The 23,797-nt window shown below is 46.3% G+C and overlaps 1 protein-coding gene across 4 annotated transcripts in view; it reads right to left on the bottom strand.

The window, feature by feature from the left end:
* ANKH (ANKH inorganic pyrophosphate transport regulator) overlaps positions 1 to 23,797 on the bottom strand; it is a 290,689-nt gene that overhangs the window by 92,415 nt on the left and 174,477 nt on the right. For all 4 annotated transcript variants that reach the window (XM_063922954.1, XM_063922955.1, XM_063922957.1 and 1 more), the window contains one exon: positions 14,951 to 15,167. In XM_063922954.1, the coding sequence (XP_063779024.1) occupies positions 14,951 to 15,167 (217 nt within the window). The remainder of the gene's footprint in view (positions 1 to 14,950; positions 15,168 to 23,797) is intronic.

The following is a 23,797-nucleotide window of genomic DNA, read 5'->3' as shown; positions in this document are numbered from 1 at the left end:
TTGTCGGGTGCATACAGGATAATTAGCGAGTCAGTTTTCCTGACTTCAGCCGTCCTGGAAACATATATTCTCAGGGCCCTGACTACGTCCAGTAACTTGGAGTCCTCCAAGTCCCAAGTAGCCGCCGGCTCCACAATAGGTTGGTTCACCTGAAAAGCTGATACCACCTTAGGAAGGAATTGGGAATGAGTCCTCAATTCCGCCCTATCCATATGAAAATTCAGATAAGGGCTTTTGCCTGACAAAGCCGCCAATTCTGATACACGCCTGGCCGACGCCAACGCCAACAGCATGACCACTTTCCACGTGAGGTATTTTAGCTCTACGGATTTAAGTGGCTCAAACCAATGCGACTTCAGGGAATCCAACACCACGTTGAGATCCCACGGTGCCACTGGAGGCACAAACGGGGCTGAATATGCAGCACTCCCTTAACAAAAGTCTGAACTTCAGGCAGTGAAGCCAGTTCTTTTTGGAAGAAAATGTACAGAGCCGAGATATGGACCTTAATGGAAACCAATTTTAGGCCCATAGTCACTCCTAACTGTAGGAAGTGCAGAAATCGACCCAGTTGAAAATCCTCCGTTGGGGCCTTCCTGGCCTCCCACCAAGCAACATATTTTCACCATATGTGGTGATAATGTTTTTCGGTCACATCTTTCCTAGCCTTAATCAGCGTAGGAATGACTTTCTCCGGAATGCCTTTTTTCCTTCAGGATCCGGTGTTCAACCGCCATGCCGTCAAAGGCAGCCGCGGCAAGTCTTGGAACAGACAGGGCCCGTGCTGCAGCAGGTCCTGTCTGAGCGGCAGAGGCCATGGGTCCTCTGAGATCACTTCATGAAGTTCTGGGTACCAAGCTCTTCTTGGCCCATCCGGAACCACGAGTATAGTTCTTACTCCTCTCCTTCTTATTATTCTCAGTACCTTGGGTATGAGAGGCAGAGGAAGGAACACATACACCGACTGGTACACCCACGGTGTTACCAGAACGTCCACAGCTATCGCCTGAGGGTCCTTTGACCAGGTGCAATATCTTTTTAGCTTTTTGTTGAGGCGGGACGCCATCATGTCCACCTGTGGCCTTTCCCAAAGGTGTACAATCATTTGGAAGACTTCTGGATGAAGTCCCCATTCTCCCGGGTGGAGGTCGTGTCCACACCGGGAATGAACACTGCTGACAGTGCTAACACATGATTTTCCGCCCATCGGAAAATCCTTGTGGCTTCTGCCATCGCCATCCTGCTTCTTGTGCCGCCCTGTTGGTTTACATGGGCGACCTCCGTGATGTTGTCTGACTGGATCAGCACCGGCTGGTGTTGAAGCAGGGGTCTTGCCTGACTTAGGGCATTGTAAATGGCCTTTAGTTCCAGAATATTTATGTGTAGGGAAGTTTCCTGACTCGATCATAATCCTTGGAAGTTTCTTCCCTGTGTGACTGCCCCCCAGCCTCGAAGGCTGGCATCCGTGGTCACCAGGACCCAGTCCTGTATGCCGAATCTGCGGCCCTCAAGAAGATGAGCACTCTGCAGCAACCACAACAGCGACACCCTGGCCCTTGGAGACAGGGTTATCAGCCGATGCATCCGAAGATGCGACCCGGACCACTTGTCCAACAGATCCCACTGGAAGATCCTTGCATGGAACCTGCCAAATGGAATTTCTTCGTAAGAAGCTACCATCTTTCCCAGGACTCGCGTGCATTGATGCACCGACACCTGTATCTGTTTTAGGAGGTCTCTGACTAGAGTTGACAACTCCTTGGCCTTCTCCAGGAGAAACACTTTTCCCTGTTCTGTGTCCAGAACCATACCCAGGAACAGTAGACGCGTCGTAGGAACCAGCTGCGACTTTGGAATATTCAGAATCCAGCCGTGCTGTTGTAGCACTTCCTGAGATAGTGCTACTCCGACCAACAACTGCTCCCTGGACCTCGCCTTTATAAGGAGATCGTCCAAGTACGGAATAATTATAACTCCCTGTTTTCAAAGGAGTATAATCATTTCGGCCATTACCTTGGTAAATACCCTCGGTGCCGGGAGCAGACCACGGCAACGTCTGGAAATAGGTAATGACAGTCCTGTACCACAATTTTGAGGTACTCCTGGTCAGGAGGGTAAATGGGGACATGCAGGTAAGCATCCTTGATGTCCAGTGATACCATGTAATCCCCTTCGTCCAGGCTTGCAATAACCGCCCTAAGCGATTCCATTTTGAACTTGAACCTTCGTATATAAGTGTTCAAGGATTTCAATTTTAGAATGGGTCACACCAAACCGTCTGGTGTCGGTACCACAACATTGTGGAATAGTAACCCCGGCCTTGTTGAAGGAGGGGTACCTTGATTATCACCTGCTGGAAGTACAGCTTGTAAATTTGCCGCCAGTACTACCTCCCTTTCTCTGAGGGCAGCAGGCAAGGCTGATTTGAGGTAACGGCGAGGGGGAGTCGCCTCGAACTCCAGCTTGTATCCCTGTGATACTACTTGTAGAACCCAGGGGTCAACCTGTGAGCGAGCCCACTGGTCGCTGAAGTTCCCAAGACACCTGGCTCCACCTGTGGAGCCCCAGCGTCATGCGGTGGACTCAGAGGAAGCGGGGGAAGATTTTTGATCCTGGGAACTGGCTGTCTGGTGCAGCTTTTCCCTCTTCCCTTGTCTCTGTGCAGAAAGGAAGCGCCTTTGACCCGCTTGCTTTTCTGAAGCCGAAAGGACTGTACCTGATAATACGGTGCTTTCTTAGGGTGTGAGGAAACCTGAGGTAAAAATTTTTCTTCCCAGCTGTTGCTGTGGATACGAGGTCCCAGAGACCATCCCCAACAATTCCTCACCCTTATAAGGCAGAATCTCCATGTGCCTTTTAAAATCAGCATCACCTGTCCACTGCCGGGTCTCTAATACCCTCCTGGCCGAATGGACATTGCGTGAATTCTGGATGCCAGCCGGTAAATATCCCCCTGTGCATCCCTATATATAAGACGACGTCTTTAATATGCTCTATGGTTAGCCAAATATTATCCCTGTCGAGGTAACAATCTGACAGGGTAACAGACCACGCTGCAGCAGCAATTTCAGGTCTCAATATAGTACCTGAGTGTGTAAATACAGACTTCAGGAAAGCCTCCTGCTTTTTATCAGCAGGCTCCTTCAAAGTGGCCGTATCCTAAGACGGCAGTGCCACCCTTTTTTTTACAAACGTGTGAGCGCCTTATCCACCCTAGGGGATATCTCCCCACGTGATCTATCCTCTGGCGGGAAAGGGTACGCCATCAGTAACTTTTTAGAAATTACCAGTTTCTTATCGGGGGAACCCACGCTTCTTCACACACTTCCTTCACTCATCTGATGGGGGAACAAAACACTGGCTGCTTTTTCTCCCCAAACCTAAACCCCTTTTTTAATGGTACTTGGGTTAATGTCAGAAATGTGTAACACATTTTTCATTGCCGAGATCATGCTACGGATGTTCCTAGTGGATTGTGTATGTCTCAACCTCGTCGACACTGGAGTCAGACTCCGTGTCGACCTCTGTGTCTGCCATCTGAGGTAGCGGGCGTTTTTGAGCCCCTGATGACCTTTGAGACGCCTGGGCAGGCGCGGGCTGAGAAGCCGGCTGTCCCACAGCTGTTACGTCATCCAGCCTTTTATGTAAGGAGTTGACACTGTCGGTTAATACCTTCCACCTATCCATCCACTCTGGTGTCGGCCCCCCAGGGGGCGACATCACATTTATCGGCATCTGCTCCGCCTCCACATAACCTTCCTCCTCAAACATGTCGACACAGCCGTACCGACACACCGCACACACACAGGGAATGCTCTGACTGAGGACAGGACCCCACAAAGTCCTTTGGGGAGACAGAGAGAGAGTATGCCAGCACACACCAGAGCGCTATATAATGCAGGGATTAACACTATAACTGAGTGATTTTTTTCCCAATAGCGCTTGTATACACAATATTACGCCTACATTTAGTGCCCCCCCTCTCTTTTTAACCCTTTGAGCCTGAAAACTACAGGGGAGAGCCTGGGGAGCTGTCTTCCAGCTGCACTGTGAAGAAAAAATGGCGCCAGTGTGCTGAGGGAGATAGCCCCGCCCCTTTTTCGGCGGACTTCTCCCGCTTTTTTATGGATCTCTGGCAGGGGTATTTTACACATATATAGCCTATATGACTATATATTGTGTAGATTTGCCAGCCAAGGTGTTTAATATTGCTGCTCAGGGCGCCCCCCCCCAGCGCCCTACACCCATCAGTGACCGGAGTGTGAGGTGTGCATGAGGAGCAATGGCGCACAGCTGCAGTGCTGTGCGCTACCTTGTTGAAGACCGAAGTCTTCTGCCGCCGATTTTCAGGACCATCTTCATGCTTCTGGCTCTGTTAGGGGGACGGCGGCGCGGCTCCGGGACCGAACGATCGAGGTCGGGTCCTGTGTTCGATCCCTCTGGAGCTAATGGTGTCCAGTAGCCTAAGAAGCCCAAACTAGCTCCAATCAGGTAGGTTCGCTTCTTCTCCCCTTAGTCCCTCGTAGCAGTGAGTCTGTTGCCTGCAGTACACACAGACAAAACGGGGTGCAGATGCACTAAGCGATCATTACAGTATAATATAGTAAATCATAAGAGGTTGTTAGTATATCGTTGGCCAAGGATATTGGCCTACCCACCAATCGTCCAGGTCACCTCTTGTCGGGCAGGTTCCTAACACTATGGGGCCAACATCCGGAACGCAGGAAACCCCCAAGCATGATCCAGCAAAGGACCCCCCCAGGGCATCACACTAAAAAATAGTGATAGTAAAGGGATATAAAGTGTGAGTATATGGAGGTCTCTACTATGAGTTTAAAGGTAGAGAGTATGTGAAAAAAAATGTGCATACATAAATAATAGACAAAACAGGATATAAAAAGTGACTGTGTATTTAAATGGTGATGCCCTGAGACAGTCCAGCCAGAACAGGCACGGGGGACCCTACGTCCAAACGCCGACCCCAAGTTGACTGACACTATGTATAAATAAATAGGACTTACTTAAAATTATGCCTGTGCACTGTGCAGTCCTTGTTGGTTTCCCTGCTTAAAAACATAGAGGGTGGTGGGGGAGGGGTGCCAATCTAGATTTGAGGCATTCTCAAACCTCAGGTGTGTATTTCTACACATATACATAGTAGGGAAATGGTTCTAAATTGCAACCCTCCAGTAATGAAAGGTGCTATGCTGCTGAGAATAATGTAGTACACACAGACAAAACGGGTTGCAGATGCACTAAGCGATCATTACAGTATAATATAGTAAATCATAAGAGGTTGTTAGTATATCGTTGGCCAAGGATATTGGCCTACCCACCAATCGTCCAGGTCACCTCTTGTCGGGCAGGTTCCTAACACTATGGGGCCAACATCCGGAACGCAGGAAACCCCCAAGCATGATCCAGCAAAGGACCCCCCCAGGGCATCACACTAAAAAATAGTGATAGTAAAGGGATATAAAGTGTGAGTATATGGAGGTCTCTACTATGAGTTTAAAGGTAGAGAGTATGTGAAAAAAAATGTGCATACATAAATAATAGACAAAACAGGATATAAAAAGTGACTGTGTATTTAAATGGTGGTGCCCTGAGACAGTCCAGCCAGAACAGGCACGGGGGACCCTACGTCCAAACGCCGACCCCAAGTTGACTGACACTATGTATAAATAAATAGGACTTACTTAAAATTATGCCTGTGCACTGTGCAGTCCTTGTTGGTTTCCCTGCTTAAAAACATAGAGGGTGGTGGGGGAGGGGTGCCAATCTAGATTTGAGGCATTCTCAAACCTCAGGTGTGTATTTCTACACATATACATAGTAGGGAAATGGTTCTAAATTGCACACCCTCCAGTAATGAAAGGTGCTATGCTGCTGAGAATAATGTAGTACACACAGACAAAACGGGGTGCAGATGCACTAAGCGATCATTACAGTATAATATAGTAAATCATAAGAGGTTGTTAGTGACAAGTGACAAGAGGTGACCTGGACGATTGGTGGGTAGGCCAATATCCTTGGCCAACGATATACTAACAACCTCTTATGATTTACTATATTATACTGTAATGATCGCTTAGTGCATCTGCACCCCGTTTTGTCTGTGTGTACTACATTATTCTCAGCAGCATAGCACCTTTCATTACTGGAGGGTGTGCAACTTAGAACCATTTCCCTACTATGTATATGTGTAGAAATACACACCTGAGGTTTGAGAATGCCTCAAATCTAGATTGGCACCCCTCCCCCACCACCCTCTATGTTTTTAAGCAGGGAAACCAACAAGGACTGCACAGTGCACAGGCATAATTTTAAGTAAGTCCTATTTATTTATACATAGTGTCAGTCAACTTGGGGTCGGCGTTTGGACGTAGGGTCCCCCGTGCCTGTTCTGGCTGGACTGTCTCAGGGCATCACCATTTAAATACACAGTCACTCTTTATATCCTGTTTTGTCTATTATTTATGTATGCACATTTTTTTTCACATACTCTCTACCTTTAAACTCATAGTAGAGACCTCCATATACTCACACTTTATATCCCTTTACTATCACTATTTTTTAGTGTGATGCCCTGGGGGGGTCCTTTGCTGGATCATGCTTGGGGGTTTCCTGCGTTCCGGATGTTGGCCCCATAGTGTTAGGAACCTGCCCGACAAGAGGTGACTTGGACGATTGGTGGGTAGGCCAATATCCTTGGCCAACGATATACTAACAACCTCTTATGATTTACTATATTATACTGTAATGATCGCTTAGTGCATCTGCACCCCGTTTTGTCTGTGTGTACTACATTATTCTCAGCAGCATAGCACCTTTCATTACTGGAGGGTGTGCAATTTAGAACCATTTCCCTACTCTGTTGCCTGCAGATCTCACTGAAAATAAAAAACCTAAAATATACTTTCTTTTTCTAGGAGCTCAGGAGAGCCCCTAGTGTGCATCCAGCTCAGCCGGGCACAAGATTCTAACTGAGGTCTGGAGGAGGGTCATAGTGGGAGGAGCCAGTGCACACCAGGTAGTCCTAAAGCTTTCTTTAGTTGTGCCCAGTCTCCTGCGGAGCCGCTATTCCCCATGGTCCTTTACGGAGTTCCCAGCATCCACTAGGACGTCAGAGAAATAAGATTTTACTTACCGGTAAATCTATTTCTCGTAGTCCGTAGTGGATGCTGGGGACTCCGTAAGGACCATGGGGAATAGCGGGCTCCGCAGGAGACTGGCACTCTAAAGAAAGATTTAGTACTATCTGGTGTGCACTGGCTCCTCCCTCTATGCCCCTCCTCCAGACCTCAGTTAAGGAAACTGCCCGGAAGAGCAGACATTATAAGGAAAGGATTTTGGAATCTCGGGTAAGACTCATACCAGCCACACCAATCACACCGTATAACTTGTGATACACTTATCCAGTCAACAGTATGAACAACAACAGGGCATCAACCATGGATGCCAACATAACATAACCCATTATTAAGCAATAACTATGTACACGTACTGCAGAAAGTCCGCACTTGGGACGGGCGCCCAGCATCCACTACGGACTACGAGAAATAGATTTACCGGTAAGTAAAATCTTTTTTTCTCTGACGTCCTAGTGGATGCTGGGGACTCCGTAAGGACCATGGGGATTATACCAAAGCTCCCAAACGGGCGGGAGAGTGCGGATGACTCTGCAGCACCGAATGGGCAAACTCAAGGTCCTCCTCAGCCAGGGTATCAAACTTGTAGAATTTTGCAAATGTGTTTGAACCCGACCAAGTAGCAGCTCGGCAAAGCTGTAATGCCGAAACCCCTCGGGCAGCCGTCCAAGAAGAGCCCACCTTCCTTGTGGAATGGGCTTTCACTGATTTTGGATGCTGCAATCCAGCCGCAGAATGAGCCTGCTGAATCGTGTTACAGATCCAGCGGGCAACGGTTTGCTTTGAAGCAGGAGCACCCAACTTGTTGTCGGGTGCATATAGGATAAACAGTGTGTCAGTTTTCCGGACTCCAGCCGTTCGGGCTACATAAATCTTCAAAGCCCTGACTACATCTAGTAACCTGGAATCCTCCAAGTCACGAGTAGCCGCAGGCACTACAATAGGTTGGTTCAAATGAAAAGATGACACCACCTTTGGCAGAAATTGGGGATGAGTCCGCAATTCCGCCCTGTCCATATGAAAAACCAGATAGGGGCTTTTACATGACAAAGCCGCCAATTCTGACACACGCCTAGCCGAAGCTAATGCCAATAGCATGACCACCTTCCATGTGAGATACTTTAGCTCCACGGTCTTAAGTGGTTCAAACCAGAGGGATTTTAGGAAACCCAACACCATGTTGAGATCCCAAGGTGCCACAGGTGGCACAAAAGGGGGCTGAATATGCAGCACTCCCTTAACAAACGTCTGAACTTCAGGAAGAGACGCCAGTTCCTTTTGAAAGAAAATGGATAGGGCCGAAATCTGGACCTTTATGGATCCCAACTTCAGGCCCATAGTCACTCCAGACTGTAGGAAGTGCAGAAATCTGCCCAGTTGGAATTCCTCTGTAGGGGCCTTCCTGGCCTCACACCAAGATATATATTTTCGCCATATGCGGTTATAATGCTTTGCTGTCACGTCCTTCCTAGCCTTTATCAGCGTAGGAATAACTTCCTCCGGAATGAGTTTTTCCGCTAGGATCCGGCGTTCAACCGCCATGCCGTCAAACGCAGCCGTGGTAAGTCTTGGAACAGACAGGGCCCCTGTTGCAACAGGTCCTGTGTGAGAGGCAGAGGCCATGGGTCCTCTGTGAGCATTTCTTGCAATTCCGGGTACCAAGGTCTTCTTGGCCAATCCGGAACAATGAGTATTGTTCTCACTCCTCTTCTTCTTACGATTCTCAGTACCTTGGGTATGAGAGGAAGAGGAGGGAACACATAGACCGACTGGAACACCCACGGTGTTACCAGGGCGTCCACAGCTCTTGACCTGGCGCAATACCGTTGCAGCTTTTTGTTGAGACGGGACGCCATCATGTCTACCTGTGGCAGTTCCCATCGATCTGTAATCTGAATGAAGACTTCTTGATGAAGTCCCCACTCTCCCGGGTGGAGGTCGTGCCTGCTGAGGAAGTCTGCTTCCCAGTTGTCCACTCCCGGAAAGAACACTGCTGACAGTGCTTGTACGTGATTCTCCGCCCACCGAAGAATCCTGGTGGCTTCCGCCATCGCGACTCTGCTTCTTGTGCCGCCCTGGCGGTTTACATGAGCCACCGCGGTGTTGTTGTCTGACTGAATCAGCACCGGTTGGTTGCGAAGTAGGGGCTCCGCTTGACTCAGGGCGTTGAATATGGCCCTTAGTTCCAGGATATTTATGTGCAGACAAGTTTCCTGACTTGACCACAACCCTTGGAAGTTTCTTCCCTGAGTGACTGCCCCCCACCCTCGGAGGCTCGCATCCGTGGTCAACAGGACCCAGTCCTGTATGCCGAATCTGCGGCCCTCGAGAAGGTGAGCACTCTGTAGCCACCACAGAAGAGACACCCAGGCCCTGGGGAACAGGGTGATCAGCCGATGCATCTGAAGATGCGACCCGGACCATTTGTCCAACAGATCCCATTGAAAGATCCTCGCATGGAACCTGCCGAAGGGAATGGCTTCGTACGATGCCACCATCTTTCCCAGGACTCCCATGCAGTGATGCACCGACACCTGTTTTGGTTTTAAGAGGTCTCTGACTAGAGTCACAAGCTCTTGAGCCTTCTCCGTCGGGAGAAACACCTTCTTCTGGTCTGTGTCCAGAATCATGCCCAGAAAGGGCAGACGCGTCGTAGGAATCAGCTGCGACTTTGGGATATTCAGAATCCAGCCATGCTGTTGCAACACTTCCTGTGAGTGCGCTACGCTGATCTGCAACTGCTCCCTCGACCTCGCCTTTATGAGGAGATCGTCCAAGTATGGGAAAACTTTGACTCCTTGCTTTCTCAGGATCACCATCATTTCTGCAATTACCTTGGTAAATATTCTCGGTGCCGTGGACAGACCAAACGGCAACGTCTGGAATTGGTAATGACAGTCCTGTACCACAAATCTGAGGTACTCCTGATGAGGCGGATAAATGGGGACATGCAAGGTAAGCATCCTTGATGTCCAGAGACACCATAAAATCCCCCTCTTCCAGGCTTGCAATGACCGCTCTGAGCGATTCCATTTTGAACTTGAATCTTTTCAGATAAATGTTCAGGGACTTTAAATTTAATATAGGTCTGACCGAACCGTCCGGTTTCGGTACCACAAACATTGTGGAATAGTATCCCTTCCCCTGTTGAGGAAGGGGAACCTTTACCACCACCTGCTGGAGAAATAGCTTGTGAATTGCCGCTACCACTACTTCCCTTTCTATGGGGGAAGCTGGCAGGGCCGATTTTAGGTAACGTTGAGGGGGCATCACCTCGAATTCCAGCTTGTATCCCTGAGACACAATCTGTATAGCCCAGGGATCCACCTGTGAGCGAACCCACTGGTGGCTGAAATGTCGGAGACGCGCCCCCACCGCTCCTGGCTCCACCCGTGGAGCCCCAGCGTCATGCGGTGGATTTAGTGGAAGCCGGGGAGGACTTCTGTTCCTGGGAACTAGCTGTAAGGTGCAGCTTTATTCCTCTGCCCCTGCCTCTAGCAAGAAAGGAAGCATCTCTGACCTTCTTGCTTCTTTGTGCGCGAACGGACTGCATTTGGTAATACGGTGCTTTCTTCGGTTGTGGGGGAATATATGGCAAAAAGTTTGACTTCCCAGCAGTAGCTGTGGAAACCAGGTCCGAGAGACCGTCCCCAAACAATTCCTCACCCTTGTAAGGTAACACCTCCATGTGTTTTTTGGAGTCGGCATCACCTGTCCACTGCCGAGTCCACAGGACCCTCCTGGCAGAAATTGACATTGCATTAATTCTAGAGCCCAGTAGGCAAATGTCCCTCTGGGCATCCCTCATATATAGGACAGTGTCTTTTATATGCCCCAGGGTCAGCATAATAGTATCCCTGTCTAAGGTATCCATTTCCTCAGAAAGATTATCTGTCCACGCTGCTACAGCACTACACATCCACGCCGACGCAATTGCCGGCCTCAGTAGAGTCCCTGAATGTGTATAAACAGATTTCAGGATACTTTCCTGCTTTCTATCTGCAGGATCCTTTAGGGTGGCCGTATCCTGCGACGGCAGGGCCACCTTCTTAGATAAGCGTGTCAGAGCTTTATCTACCCTAGGGGAGGATTCCCAGCGCACCCTGTCCTCAGGCGGGAAAGGGTACGCCATAAGTAACCGTTTGGAAATCAGGACTTTCTTATCTGGGGAATCCCACGCTCTTTCACATAACTCATTTAACTCATGTGAAGGGGGAAAAGTCACCTCTTGCTTTTTCTCCCCATACATATAAACCCTCTTGTCAGGGACAGGGTTCACCTCTGATATGTGTAAAACATCCTTCATCGCTATAATCATGTAACGTATAGCTTTTGTCATTTTTGGTTGCAATTTTGCATCATCGTCGTCGACACTGGAGTCAGAATCCGTGTCGACATCTGTGTCAACCATTTTGGATAGTGGGCACTTTTGAGACCCTGAGGGCCTCTGCGCTGTAGGATCAGGCACGGGTTGAGAACCTGACTGACCTGAGGTATCAGCTTTATCCAACCTTTTATGTAAGGAGTTTACATTATCATTTAACACCTTCCACATATCCATCCAATCAGGTGTCGGCACCGTCGGCGGCGACACGTCAGTCAACTGCACTTGCTCTGCCTCCACATAGCCCTCTTCGTCAAACATGTCGACACACGCGTACCGACACACCACACACACAGGGGAAGCTCTAAATGAGGACAGGACCCCCAAAAGGCCTTTTGGAGAGACAGAGAGAGAGTATGCCAGCACACACCCCAGCGCTATATAACCCAGGAATTACACAGTAACTTAGTGTTTACCCAGTAGCTGCTGTATTATGATTTATGCGCCTAAATTTATGTGCCCCCCCCCCTCTCTTTTTTACCCCTCTACCGTGATTCTGCAGGGGAGAGCCTGGGGAGCTTCCTCTCAGCGGAGCTGTGGCAGGAAAATGGCGCTGGTGAGTGCTGAGGAAGGCCCCGCCCCCTCAGCGGCGGGCTTCTGTCCCGCGATTTCTTGTAAAATAAATGGCGGGGGCTCATACATATAACAGTGTGCCACTGTTTATATGCAGCATTCGCCAGGAGGTAACAATTGCTGCCCAGGGCGCCCCCCCCTGCGCCCTGCACCCTACAGTGACCGGAGTGTGTGGGTTAGTGTGGGCGCAATGGCGCACAGCTGCAGTGCTGTGCGCTACCTCATGTGAAGACAGGAGTCTTCTGCCGCCGATTTCGATGTCTTCTCCGATTCTGCCGGCTTCTGTCTTCTGGCTCTGCGAGGGGGACGGCGGCGCGGGGCCGGGAACGGACGACAAGGTCAGGTCCTGTGTTCGATCCCTCTGGAGCTAATGGTGTCCAGTAGCCTAAGAAGCGCAACCTAGCCGCAGTTAGTAGGTTTGCTTCTCTCCCCTCAGTCCCTCGTAGCAGAGAGTCTGTTGCCAGCAGAAGCTCTCTGAAAATAAAAAACCTAACTAAAATACTTTCTTATTAGCAAGCTCAGGAGAGCTCACTAAAAGCACCCAGCTCTGTCCGGGCACAGATTCTAACTGAGGTCTGGAGGAGGGGCATAGAGGGAGGAGCCAGTGCACACCAGATAGTACTAAATCTTTCTTTAGAGTGCCCAGTCTCCTGCGGAGCCCGCTATTCCCCATGGTCCTTACGGAGTCCCCAGCATCCACTAGGACGTCAGAGAAATAATGTTGAATAATGAGATTATTTGCAGCAATCAATTCAAGAGATAGATAGATAGATAAATAGAAGGTGTGCACTTCTGCTAAAGCTTTAAGGTGTGTAAACACTAGACGATATTGTGTACGATAAGCCCGATCCAGACACATCGTTCACGATATTGTCCAGTGTGCATGCTCTATGTCGCTGATGATGCGCGCTTCCATGTGTCGTCAGCAACATCCTTTGTCGGATTACAGGCACCTCGCTGGGTCACGTCGCTGACGACATTGCATCGTTTGCGAGTCATCTAGCGTGTACCCACCCTAAAGGTGGGTACACACTAATAGATATATCTGCTGATCAATTGATCTGCAGATATATCTACGGACGGATCGAGCAGTGTGTTCAGCATACACACTGCCCGATCCGTCAGGGACTGAAGTCATGAACTGGGTGGGCGTGTACACACGCCCGCCCAGTTCAGCTGTCAATCACGGCCGGCCGCCGCAGCATGTGTACGGGCGGTCGGCGACTGCCCCGTACACACACAGCGACGCGCCAATATATCGGTAGATATGTTGGCCGTCGGCGCGATACGTCTGTGAACGACGGAGTTCACAGACGTATCGGCCGTACACACTGGCCGACGGTCCCGCGATATATCGGCCGATATATCGACCAGTGTGTACGGGCCTTAAGAACCAGGTGCCAGAGTAAAATTATAGTAGGAAGATAGTATGGCACTCAGATTCGGTTTGCTCAAACGTTACAAAATAACAATAAACAATAGGTATGTTTATTGAAGCATATAAACACAAGGTTTTAGGCATCTCCTTTGCCCCAAGTGACTTGATAAAGGCCAATGGAGACACCTGAAATGTTTTGTTTATAAGCTTAAATAAACATACCTTTTTTTAATTGATATTTTTTAATGTTGGAGCAAACTGAACCTATGTGCCATACTAGTTTCACTCCTATATAGAGCGGCTTAAAGTATGTGACCCCTTAGGAATTGTTTGATTTCTGCATAAGTTGGTTATAACTTGTGTCTGATGTTTATCTAAGTCATAGGAATAAACAAACACAGTCTTCTTAAACTAACAAAAGTCTTCTTAAACTAACAACACAAAAATGACAGTATGTTTCTTGTTCATACTGCATAAATCTTTGAATCATTCAAAGTCTAGGAGCCCCTAGGCTAATGAATTTAAAAATAAAAAAGTATGGTATCAGGAGTTAGTTGCCCTGGACTACAACCAGACTGGAGGTGTTGGTTAGAGTTGCACCGACCTGTAAAATCCACTCTCTCATTTTGAGTTTGCTATTCACAGGAAGCAATGCCTTATGTTGATCATGCTTTGAACAGATAAGATCTCAGAAGTACCTCTAAAAGCCTTGATGATCATCAGTCAATAGTAAGATAATATGTCTATAAATGGAGAAAGTTTAGCTCTGTCCCCACCCTCCCTAGGATTGGCTGTACATAAAGGATGACTGAAAGAGCACAATGCAAAATGCTGAAAGAAGATAAGAGTAATCCTAGCATGTCAGCTAAATGCTTACAGATATATACCACTACTGGCAACGTTTCATGGACAGGTGAAACCTCATCCTCCCTGCATCAAACCTCATCCTCCCTGTGGCATGGTGGGACTGTATACCGGAGAGAGCAGGCTGCTTTGCTGCCTCAGGCCTGGACAGTTTACTCTCATTGAAGAAAAAATTAATTCCAAAATGTATCAAGGCATTTTGCAGGAGAATGTAAGCTAGCTGTTCACAAATTAAAACTCAAGAGAAGCTGGGCAATGCAACAGGACTGGTTGAGGTTGTATCTGTCAAAAGAGGGTCAACCAGTTACTAAATCCAAGGGTTCACAGACTTTCTCCATCCTGCAATGTGAATCTTTACACAATGCTTTCAATAAAGAAAAAGAAAAGCAGAATTGTTTGTGTGTTAATAGATTAAGCAGACTATGTTTGTCTATTCTAAACAGTCTAGAATGGGATTCCAATGTTTACTGCACTCTTACAGCAAACTTTCAGAGAAAAGTATTTAACTACTGTATATTTTGCAAAACAAATGATATTTAAACACAGCTCTTTCCCATCCATAATTCACTATGTACAGTATATAATATGGAGGATACATACCTATGAGCAAGTGAAAGACAGCAGCCACGATGCCTGCCACGACCATACACAGTACAGCCTTTGTTCGGTCCCTCTTACTGTTCACAAACACAAGACCAACGTTCTTGAAGTCACTCATAGGACCCGTGAAAAACTTCATCAGGGAATATGCCAGGCCATAGCTGGCAAGCATCTCGATGGCATCTTCTTTGACGGCAGCTATACCCCGATTTAAAGCCTGTGGAGAAAGCAAGATGCAAATTAATGTTTAACTGCATACAGTGGTATATGCTGATAACTGAACACATAGACATCCCCAATATTTGCTGTTCTTACAGCATACATTAATTATGGAAATCTCAGTCTGCTTTACTAATGACAAGGGGTGTTCCCATTCAGAGGAAGGTAGTGTAGTGCAAAATACAGTAAAAACAGGTTTGCCCCTTTCCATAACCACAATATTCCACAGGGTACGAGTGCAATTATTATATAAAGTAAATAGAGTTTACTGGCAAAGTACATTTTATTTCTACCTACATACAGTACTACCCACTTCTATTATATAAGCTTTCATCATTTGTTAATCATATCTATCGATCTATCTATTAGATATACTTTTCATTCAGGTTGCTCTGTCAGGTGTTTTCTTTATTCCACACAAATGTTGTCACATCCCATTTGTTCAGCAAACACAGCTTCACTGACCACTAGCTAAACCCAAACCGGCCCTCTCTGTCATCCGGTTACAAACTGGTGCCGGAAGCCCCGTCCACTGGTTCTCCCAAACCTTTATTCCTGCACGCAATTAATTAGTATTATCTTTACTGCAGCAATGAGCATGATTCTTAACCCTACCTGGCCCTTTTCCTAGGGAGTGAGACCTGTCCTGAGCATCAGAAAGTGTCAAAGTTCCCTCTTTGCCACTATCTATCTATCTATCTATCTATCTATCTATCTATCTATCTATCTATCTATCTATCTATCTATCTATATATTTTTCCATCATATGCTCTGATATGCTACAGTATCAATATTCTACCACTTTTGAACTTCAGCTGTGCCATTTCTTTTTTTTGCCTCTGAGTAAGCCAGAGGTTGCCAAACTGTGTGCCGTGGCTCCCTGGGGTGCCTCGGGACACTTGCAGGGGTGCCCTGGGTTGGTGGTCCAGGACCAATTCAAATTATTCATGGATAATATAATAGGCAAAACCAGTGCTGGTGGTTGTCAGTCATAAAATATGTGGCCAAACAGAAGCAAATCTTGTCCCTCACCACACAACTGGCCCTAAGGATGACATATAAACGTGATCTACTTAATGTAATATTTCTTTCTAAATAAGACATTTTTGGCCTAGGGGTGCCGTGAAAAAAATTCTGATATTCTAGGGCGCCGTGATTCAAAAAAGTTTGGAAACCAAGTAAGCCAAGACAGGTTCATGCACCATCATATAACACTCATATAGGTAAATGTATGAAGCAATGATAAGAGTGGAGAAGTGAACCAGTGGCGAAGTAGCCCGTGGCAACCAATCAGCACTGAAGTAACATTTATAATTTTCATACTATACAATTGTACAGAGCAGCTGATTGGTTGCCACTGGATCACTTTTCCACGCTTACTACCGCTTCATACATTTACCCCATAGACACATATGACATGTCGAAGTAAAAAATATTACATAAAGAGAACATACAAACTACACACATATAAGTCGCTATACTTGCAAATACGCGCAGCGAGCACAGCAATATATGGTAACACACACATTTACACGGACATGCCACAGAGATGGATTCAACACTTATTTTATACAGTACATAATTATATTAATATCAAACGCCAGACATCATGATGATTTAAAATTATATCTAAGGAAGTAATGTCATGTATGTGTATTATTTGAACGAAACAAGATAGACCGGTCATGTTTACTATTGAAGCAACCAGATTGATGTGTAGATTCATTTGATACTTGTTATTAAGTTGTAGGACATTGCAACACGGAATTATGATTAAATGTATAAAAGCTAAAATCACTCTTATTAGAACAATAGATATTCCAAACAGGTAATGAACAGGAAACTCAGGCCAGCCCTTTGGATGTCTTCAAGGCTGAACCTGATTACCATATACAAAGGGACTGGTGACTCATCGTGAACCCCTCCCCCAGAAACTAGATAACACATTGATCACACAGGAGCTTAGTGGCTTTTTGGGACCAGAGGATGATGGACTTGCTGCCAGATCAGTTCCTGTATTTATTTACAAAGAGAGAGAGATATAAGATGCATTGGAGGGAATGGTAATTGTATCGCTGGCCTGTAACTGAAACTGTATGTAATGGCATGTAACTGTATGTAACTATATGTATTAACTGCTTACTGTGTGAGTTGTAATCATGTAACTATAGGTATACTGTACTTTGTAATATATATTGAATCCATATCCTTTTAATAACAAATATATACATCAATGAGCTTTGGAACTCAGATAATGTGTGGGTGTATTGTTTTTCTCTTATGGGATGCAGTGTTTTGCGATATATAGCGCACATTCATGGGATATGGTAATAAGAGGTGCAGGCATTTACAATATATATTAGAGCGGGCATTTTAAATATTTGTGAGAAATCAATTTGGCATTCTTGAGTAATAAAGATTTATTCTTTGAATGTTTTCTTGTTTTAATGTCATACTGTGCATAGTATATTTTATAGAGAACCATCTTTTTTGGAGTCACGGAATAAAGGGACATTAACCATTTGTGCCACTAATATAAAAAAGGTGGACTACAATAGAACCAGTATACTAAACAGCACCCATGTTATTAAAAAGACCAACAGCAATATATAGTATGAAGAGTTATTACTTTCTTTCTGTGGCAAATTATACCTAACAACACAGGTGGATAACTAATTTCTTATGCAAATCCTACAGTAAATGAAACAATACAGAGTACACAGAGTACCGAAAACAAATTACTTATATTCCACAATGAATAACTCAATAAACTGACACTGATACTATAATATCAAATCAAAATAAATCAAATAAAAATGAGTTTAATGTTCTTGTTACTTTTCTGCCAGGGTTACACGTCTGCTCTACATGACAACCAAATAGGAAATGCTGCCACTAGCAAATGTGCTACTATGAATGCTGTATTAGGGGCCTTATTCAGGTTTGTTACCAAACCAAGGGGGTAATTCAGATCTGATCGCTGAGCTGCTAATTTTGCTGTCCTATGAACAGATGGTCGCCGCCTCCAGAGGTAGTGTAAATTCACTGTGCAAGTGTGCGATCGCATGTGTATGCCGAGCTGCAAAAATCCATTTGTGTAACCCAGGACTTACTCTTCCAATGCGATGAGAACTGGCTGATTGGGGCTGGAGCTGATGTCAGACACCCTCCCTGAAACCGCTTGGGCACGCCTGCGTTTTTCCGGACACACCCTGTAAACGCTCTGTTGCCACCCACAAACGGCCTCTTCCTGTCAATCACCTTGCGAACGCCCGTGCGATTGGATTTTTTTGCACCATCCCGTCGCTGACAGTCGATGCCCGTTGTTGTTGTCCAACGTGCATGCATATTGCGGTGCATACGCATGCGCAGTTAGGACCTGATCGCACAGCAGCGATCAGATCTGAATTACCCAAAAATATATTAGCAATTGGGCAAAACCATGTTGCACTGCAGGTGGGGCAGATGTAACATGTGCAGAGAGAGTTAGATTTGGGTGGGGTGTGTTCAAACTGAAATCTAAATTGCAGTGTAGAAATTAAGCAGCCAGTATTTACCCTGCACAGTCAGAAACACCATATAACCCATCCATATCTAACTCTCTCTGCACATGTTACATCTGCCCCACCTGCAGTGCAACATGGTTTTGCCCAATTGCTAACTTTCTTGGTTTGCTAACAAACCTGAATAGCCCTCTAAAATCGGTGACATGCCATTATACAGCAAAGTTTTGTAACATGTCATGCAGTAAATTTCCCCTACCTCCTACTTGCACAGTATTGCATTCAGAGAACATGCTAGTACTGAGGGAATAAGTAATCTACATAATATGCTTTGAAATCACATAAAGTAAAACTAAAGTGGCTGCACAAAAGAATAAGATGATTGATTTTCCTTATTGCCTGTTGAGTGTCTGTCAGCAACTTGAAATGGATGCTGTTTGTGTGACAGATCTTTGGCCCTCATTCCGAGTTGATCGCTCGCAAGGCGAATTTAGCAGAGTTGCTCACGCTAAGCCTACGCCTACTGGGAGTGTATCTTAGCTTCTTAAAATTGCGACCGATGTATTCGCAATATTGCGATTACAAACTACTTAGCAGTTTCAGAGTAGCTTCAGACTTACTCGGCATCTGCGTTCAGTTCAGTGCTTGTCGTTCCTGGTTTGACGTCATAAACACACCCAGCGTTCGCCCAGACACTCCCCCGTTTCTCCGGCCACTCCTGCGTTTTTTCCGGAAACGGTAGCGTTTTTATCCACACGCCCCGAAAACGCCGTGTTTCCGCCCAGTAACACCCATTTCCTGTCAATCACACTACGTTCGCCAGAGCGAAGAAAAAGCCGTGAGTAAAAATACTATCTTCATTGTAAAATTACTTGGCGCAGTCGCAGTGCGAATATTGCGCATGCGTACTAAGCGGAATTTCACTGCGATGCGAAGAAAATTACCGAGCGAACGACTCGGAATGAGGGCCATTGTTCTAATATCAGATTTATCCGGTATAACGAAATATTTATTCTGAATGAAATTGCAAGCACTATGACAATAATTAATTTTTTTATACGTGCTGTGAAATATTATGATTATATATCAATTACAATTTCCTGCCAGTACATAATAAATGGAGTGAGGAGTCTCTTTGAGCTGAACACTATGAGGCAATGCGTCGTACAGTACGTGATTGGTCAGTCTGCCTGTTGGGAATATTCACAGGAAAACTATCTAACTGGTGGTCCACATAAGTAATATGTGTCAAGATAACATGAACGTTAACAGCCTGGACCGCTAACTAGAATGTCTAATATCAACCATGATCAAATAATGTCGTACAGAGTAGCAAAGAAACTGACATCCAACAATGAGCTGTCATATTTGAAAATACATACAATTATGTTCAGTGAGATGTAGTGGCAAACATAAAACATATCTATATAATAATCTGCTGAGGTCTATCCCATCTCTCACATGCACTGAGCGTGCCTCAGGAGCCAAAAGACCTGCAGTGACGGAAAAGACCATAGAGGACTGAGGATTAATTATTATTAGTATTATTGTTTATTAGTATTATTTTATTTTTTTTTCAAAGTTTTTATACAAGTAACACAGGTAATAGAAGACTTAGGGGCTCATTTATCAAATAATACTTGCAGCTAAAATAGTGGGGATCTCCGGAATGTATAAAGGAGGGATCGCAACAGATATCTCTGACACCTGCTGCAATCCCTCCTTTTCCGCCTGCAGCCACATCCTCCGTAGGTTGCTATGGGGGATGCGATGCTCCCCGATGTATCAATATCGGGAATGCGTGTACTCCCGATATTGCCGATATTGTACCCCACAGCTACCGCAATCTTTTGATTGAGGTAGCCCATTGTAGCCTATGGGCTGCAGATCGTGGGAAGATGTTCCAGCTGGGAACCCTCCGCTGGAAATGCCTTAGTGAATCGCGGTCACCACGCTTGCGCAGGATCCCCGGCAGCCCACAGAGCATATCACAGGGACAGGCTACTTTTGGAACCCTTATCCCTGCGGGTTCTGGGTGATACATTCACCCGAAGGGATTGCATATTGCAATGCGAACCTAGGCGGTAAGATCCCGCCCAGATCGCATTCAACATGTGATTGTTGATAAATGGGGCCCAAAGACTATTCGTTCTGAGATACTTCACAGCAAATATCTTCAAAACTGCCCACTTGGAAACAGGGGTAAGTGGCCATATCAGTGTGAGTTCAGTTTAAAGCTTTCTCCAGCTGAGTGGGTTTGTTTAGTTTCCAGCAAATGAGATACAATTGTGATTGCTGCTCGCATGTACAGAGAGGAAAAGCAAAATGAACAACTTTAGTAATGATTTTGTTAAATTGAGTTTCAGTTGCATACCACGCTTTGAGTCACTCACTTAATATACGTGTGAAGGGGATCCGTTTAATTTGCCGGCTGTTGGGATCCCGGCAGTCAGGATAACGATGCTGGAATCCCGCAGGCCGGCAATGCCACCAACCAGCACTACAGCGCTATTCCCACTCATGGGTGTCCAAGGCACCCATAGAGTGGGAATAATTCCTGTGGCAAGCGTAGCAAGCCACCGAACTGGCAGCGTGGTGAGCACAGACAGCCTGCAAGGGGACTCTTTGAGCTCGTCCCTCAGCCGGCATACTGGTGGCCTTGATGCTGTCGGTATATTGACAGCCGGCATCCCGGGTGCCGGTAAATCATACTGAATCCCTTTATTATTTTACAGACAATATTATAGATTTTTTCAAACTTGTAAGTGGATAGTGATGTGCAGGGCCGGAGTAGTGTTGTGATGTGCAGGGCCGGATTAAGCCTTGGTGGACCTGGGGCACTAAAGACAGGGGGGCCAGGGAGAAGTATATGAGATTGTGCATACCTGCCAACATTCCAGGCAGGACAAAACGCTATCTACCTGGACTTCCCTCTTAATATATTATTGGCATCACCTGTGTTGAACTATTTAAATAATTAGAAAGGTATTTCAATAAAGTTGACTGTAATCATAAATTAAAAGGCAAATCCAGTATCTTATCTTCCCCTGTAATGGGTCATGTTGGGAGGTATGTATTGTTGCATTTAATAATGCCTGGGTACTGTTTATAGTTCCACCTAATTAAGATACAACTATTTTCTAAAGTTTTCTTGTAGTACAACAAAGACAACTTAAACAACCTTAAAATACTCATAGAAAATGAAAACTATAATTCATCATGTCACATGCAAGAATAGCAGCAGCCTCTGCACTACTTACAGACTGGGAAAGGACTCGGGAGGACTCTGTGTGTCTCTCTCTCTAGACCCAAATGCTCTCATTAGATAACAGGTTAAACAGGGTCCAGACACCCAGACGGGGAGGAGGAGAAGCTGGGATCCCTGGGCCACTTACAGCTCTCTCCCCTGTCCTAGCTCTTCTCTGGTCAAGAAAATCCATTGGTAGCTCATGAAACCTGATATTCTGCTGTCTCTGCCTGTACTACATATTGTTCTACATTCTGTCTGCCTGCTTCTGCAGAAGAGTAAGAGCTAGTGATGTCAATGTGCTATGGCTGGGGGACTCCCTGACAGAGGGGGGCCAGGGGTACATTATCCCCTGCACCCTCCCCTTTATCTGGATATGGTGACGTGTGCTCCATCTCTTCCTCATGGGACTTGGTGAATTATATTTGATGCACAATTATTACTATTTAGATGTACAGGTTTTGAAACCCTTTTGACTATTAAATCCATATATGACACAATTTCTGTTACTCATATGGAAGTTATACAGATATGTTCTCTTACATATTTGCTCTGTGCACTATAAGTCGCTTAATGCGTGAGTGCTGTGTGACTCAGTAGCACCGACCATCTTTTACCGCGAAAATGCGTCTTGAATGCATGACTTAAAGGGCTGTTTAGCGTGACTGCAGCAAGGATGTAGGAGGACACATCTGTATAATGAACATGGTTTTTAATGTGTAGACTACAGATGGGTCCTCGCTCAACCGACTCACAGTTGCTAATAATAGCAGGTCATTTGCCATGAGTAGTGTTCCCACAAACGTATGTGGGCACTATGTATGCACCAGTGATTAGTTGCAATCGCGCCCAAGCTGAGGGAGGACACATCTGTAATTTGAAGGTTATTCTAAATTGGAGGAAGGGTTTAGAATTTACAGGTGTTTAGACCCTTCTTTTTCAAGGGATCAAAAGTCAGATTCAGACAGTGTTACATGTGCTGCTGAAGCTATGTTCTGTCTGCTTAATTGCCATAGCAGCTGCATGGGATTATTGATCTTTGGAGGCTTGGCTGCAGGTGGCTGTTGATTGGCTCCTGTTCCCTATATCTCCTGAATCTGCCTTGCACTGCTTGCTGGTCAGGTCGGGTTGCAGCAGAAGATTTGTCTCTGTGTCAAATCCTAGTCCTGTGAGCTCTTGTGCTAAAGTATCCTTGCCAGTCCCAGTCCTATATGGTTCCTGTCTGCCTTAGCATCAGCTGCAGTTATGTCCAAATCTTTGGTCTTTCTGCTTGCTATCCATTATCATTTTATTTGCAAACAACTGCTTCACACAAAACCACCACATTTGTCTCTATTACCACAGTACCATTCCAATACAGTCTCTCACTCCGGCCTCTTAAACTGTGTACATAGTCACAGCCCTATTAGTCCGTCGTCCGACCAATTGCTGATCTCAGTCTTCCTCTATCTGTCCTTGTCTAATCAACTCCTAGCAGTAGTAGTTGTTTTGCTCCTTAGTGTTGATTACTGCAGTTGGCAGGAGTAACATTCACTGGCCTGGAGCATTCTGTGTATGTGTGTATGGTAGCAATCAAAGGCGTATCTAGCATGGGGCGAGCAGGGCACGTGCCCTGGGCGCCGTGGCAGCCCCAACAGAGGGGAGCGCCACCGGCACCTGCACGGCCTGCTCATCCCATCGGACAGGGATTCCGCCGGCGCTACCCGCGGCGCTCTCCATGTCTCCCCGGCTGCTGTGCCTGTCACACTGGACAGGCAGCGGCAGCCAGGAGCCTCCCCCTATTCCCCCCCTGCAAAGTGTACATTGCGCGTTCGCGGAGGTACGCGCGCATGCGCGACCACGGGGGTGGGCGGCCTCAGAAGTGCAGGTGAGTGCCGA

This window comes from Pseudophryne corroboree, chromosome 5, assembly GCF_028390025.1.
Source record: "Pseudophryne corroboree isolate aPseCor3 chromosome 5, aPseCor3.hap2, whole genome shotgun sequence".
In the NCBI taxonomy this organism is placed as follows: Eukaryota; Metazoa; Chordata; class Amphibia; order Anura; family Myobatrachidae; genus Pseudophryne; species Pseudophryne corroboree.
This window is presented reverse-complemented; position numbering and strand designations above follow the sequence as displayed.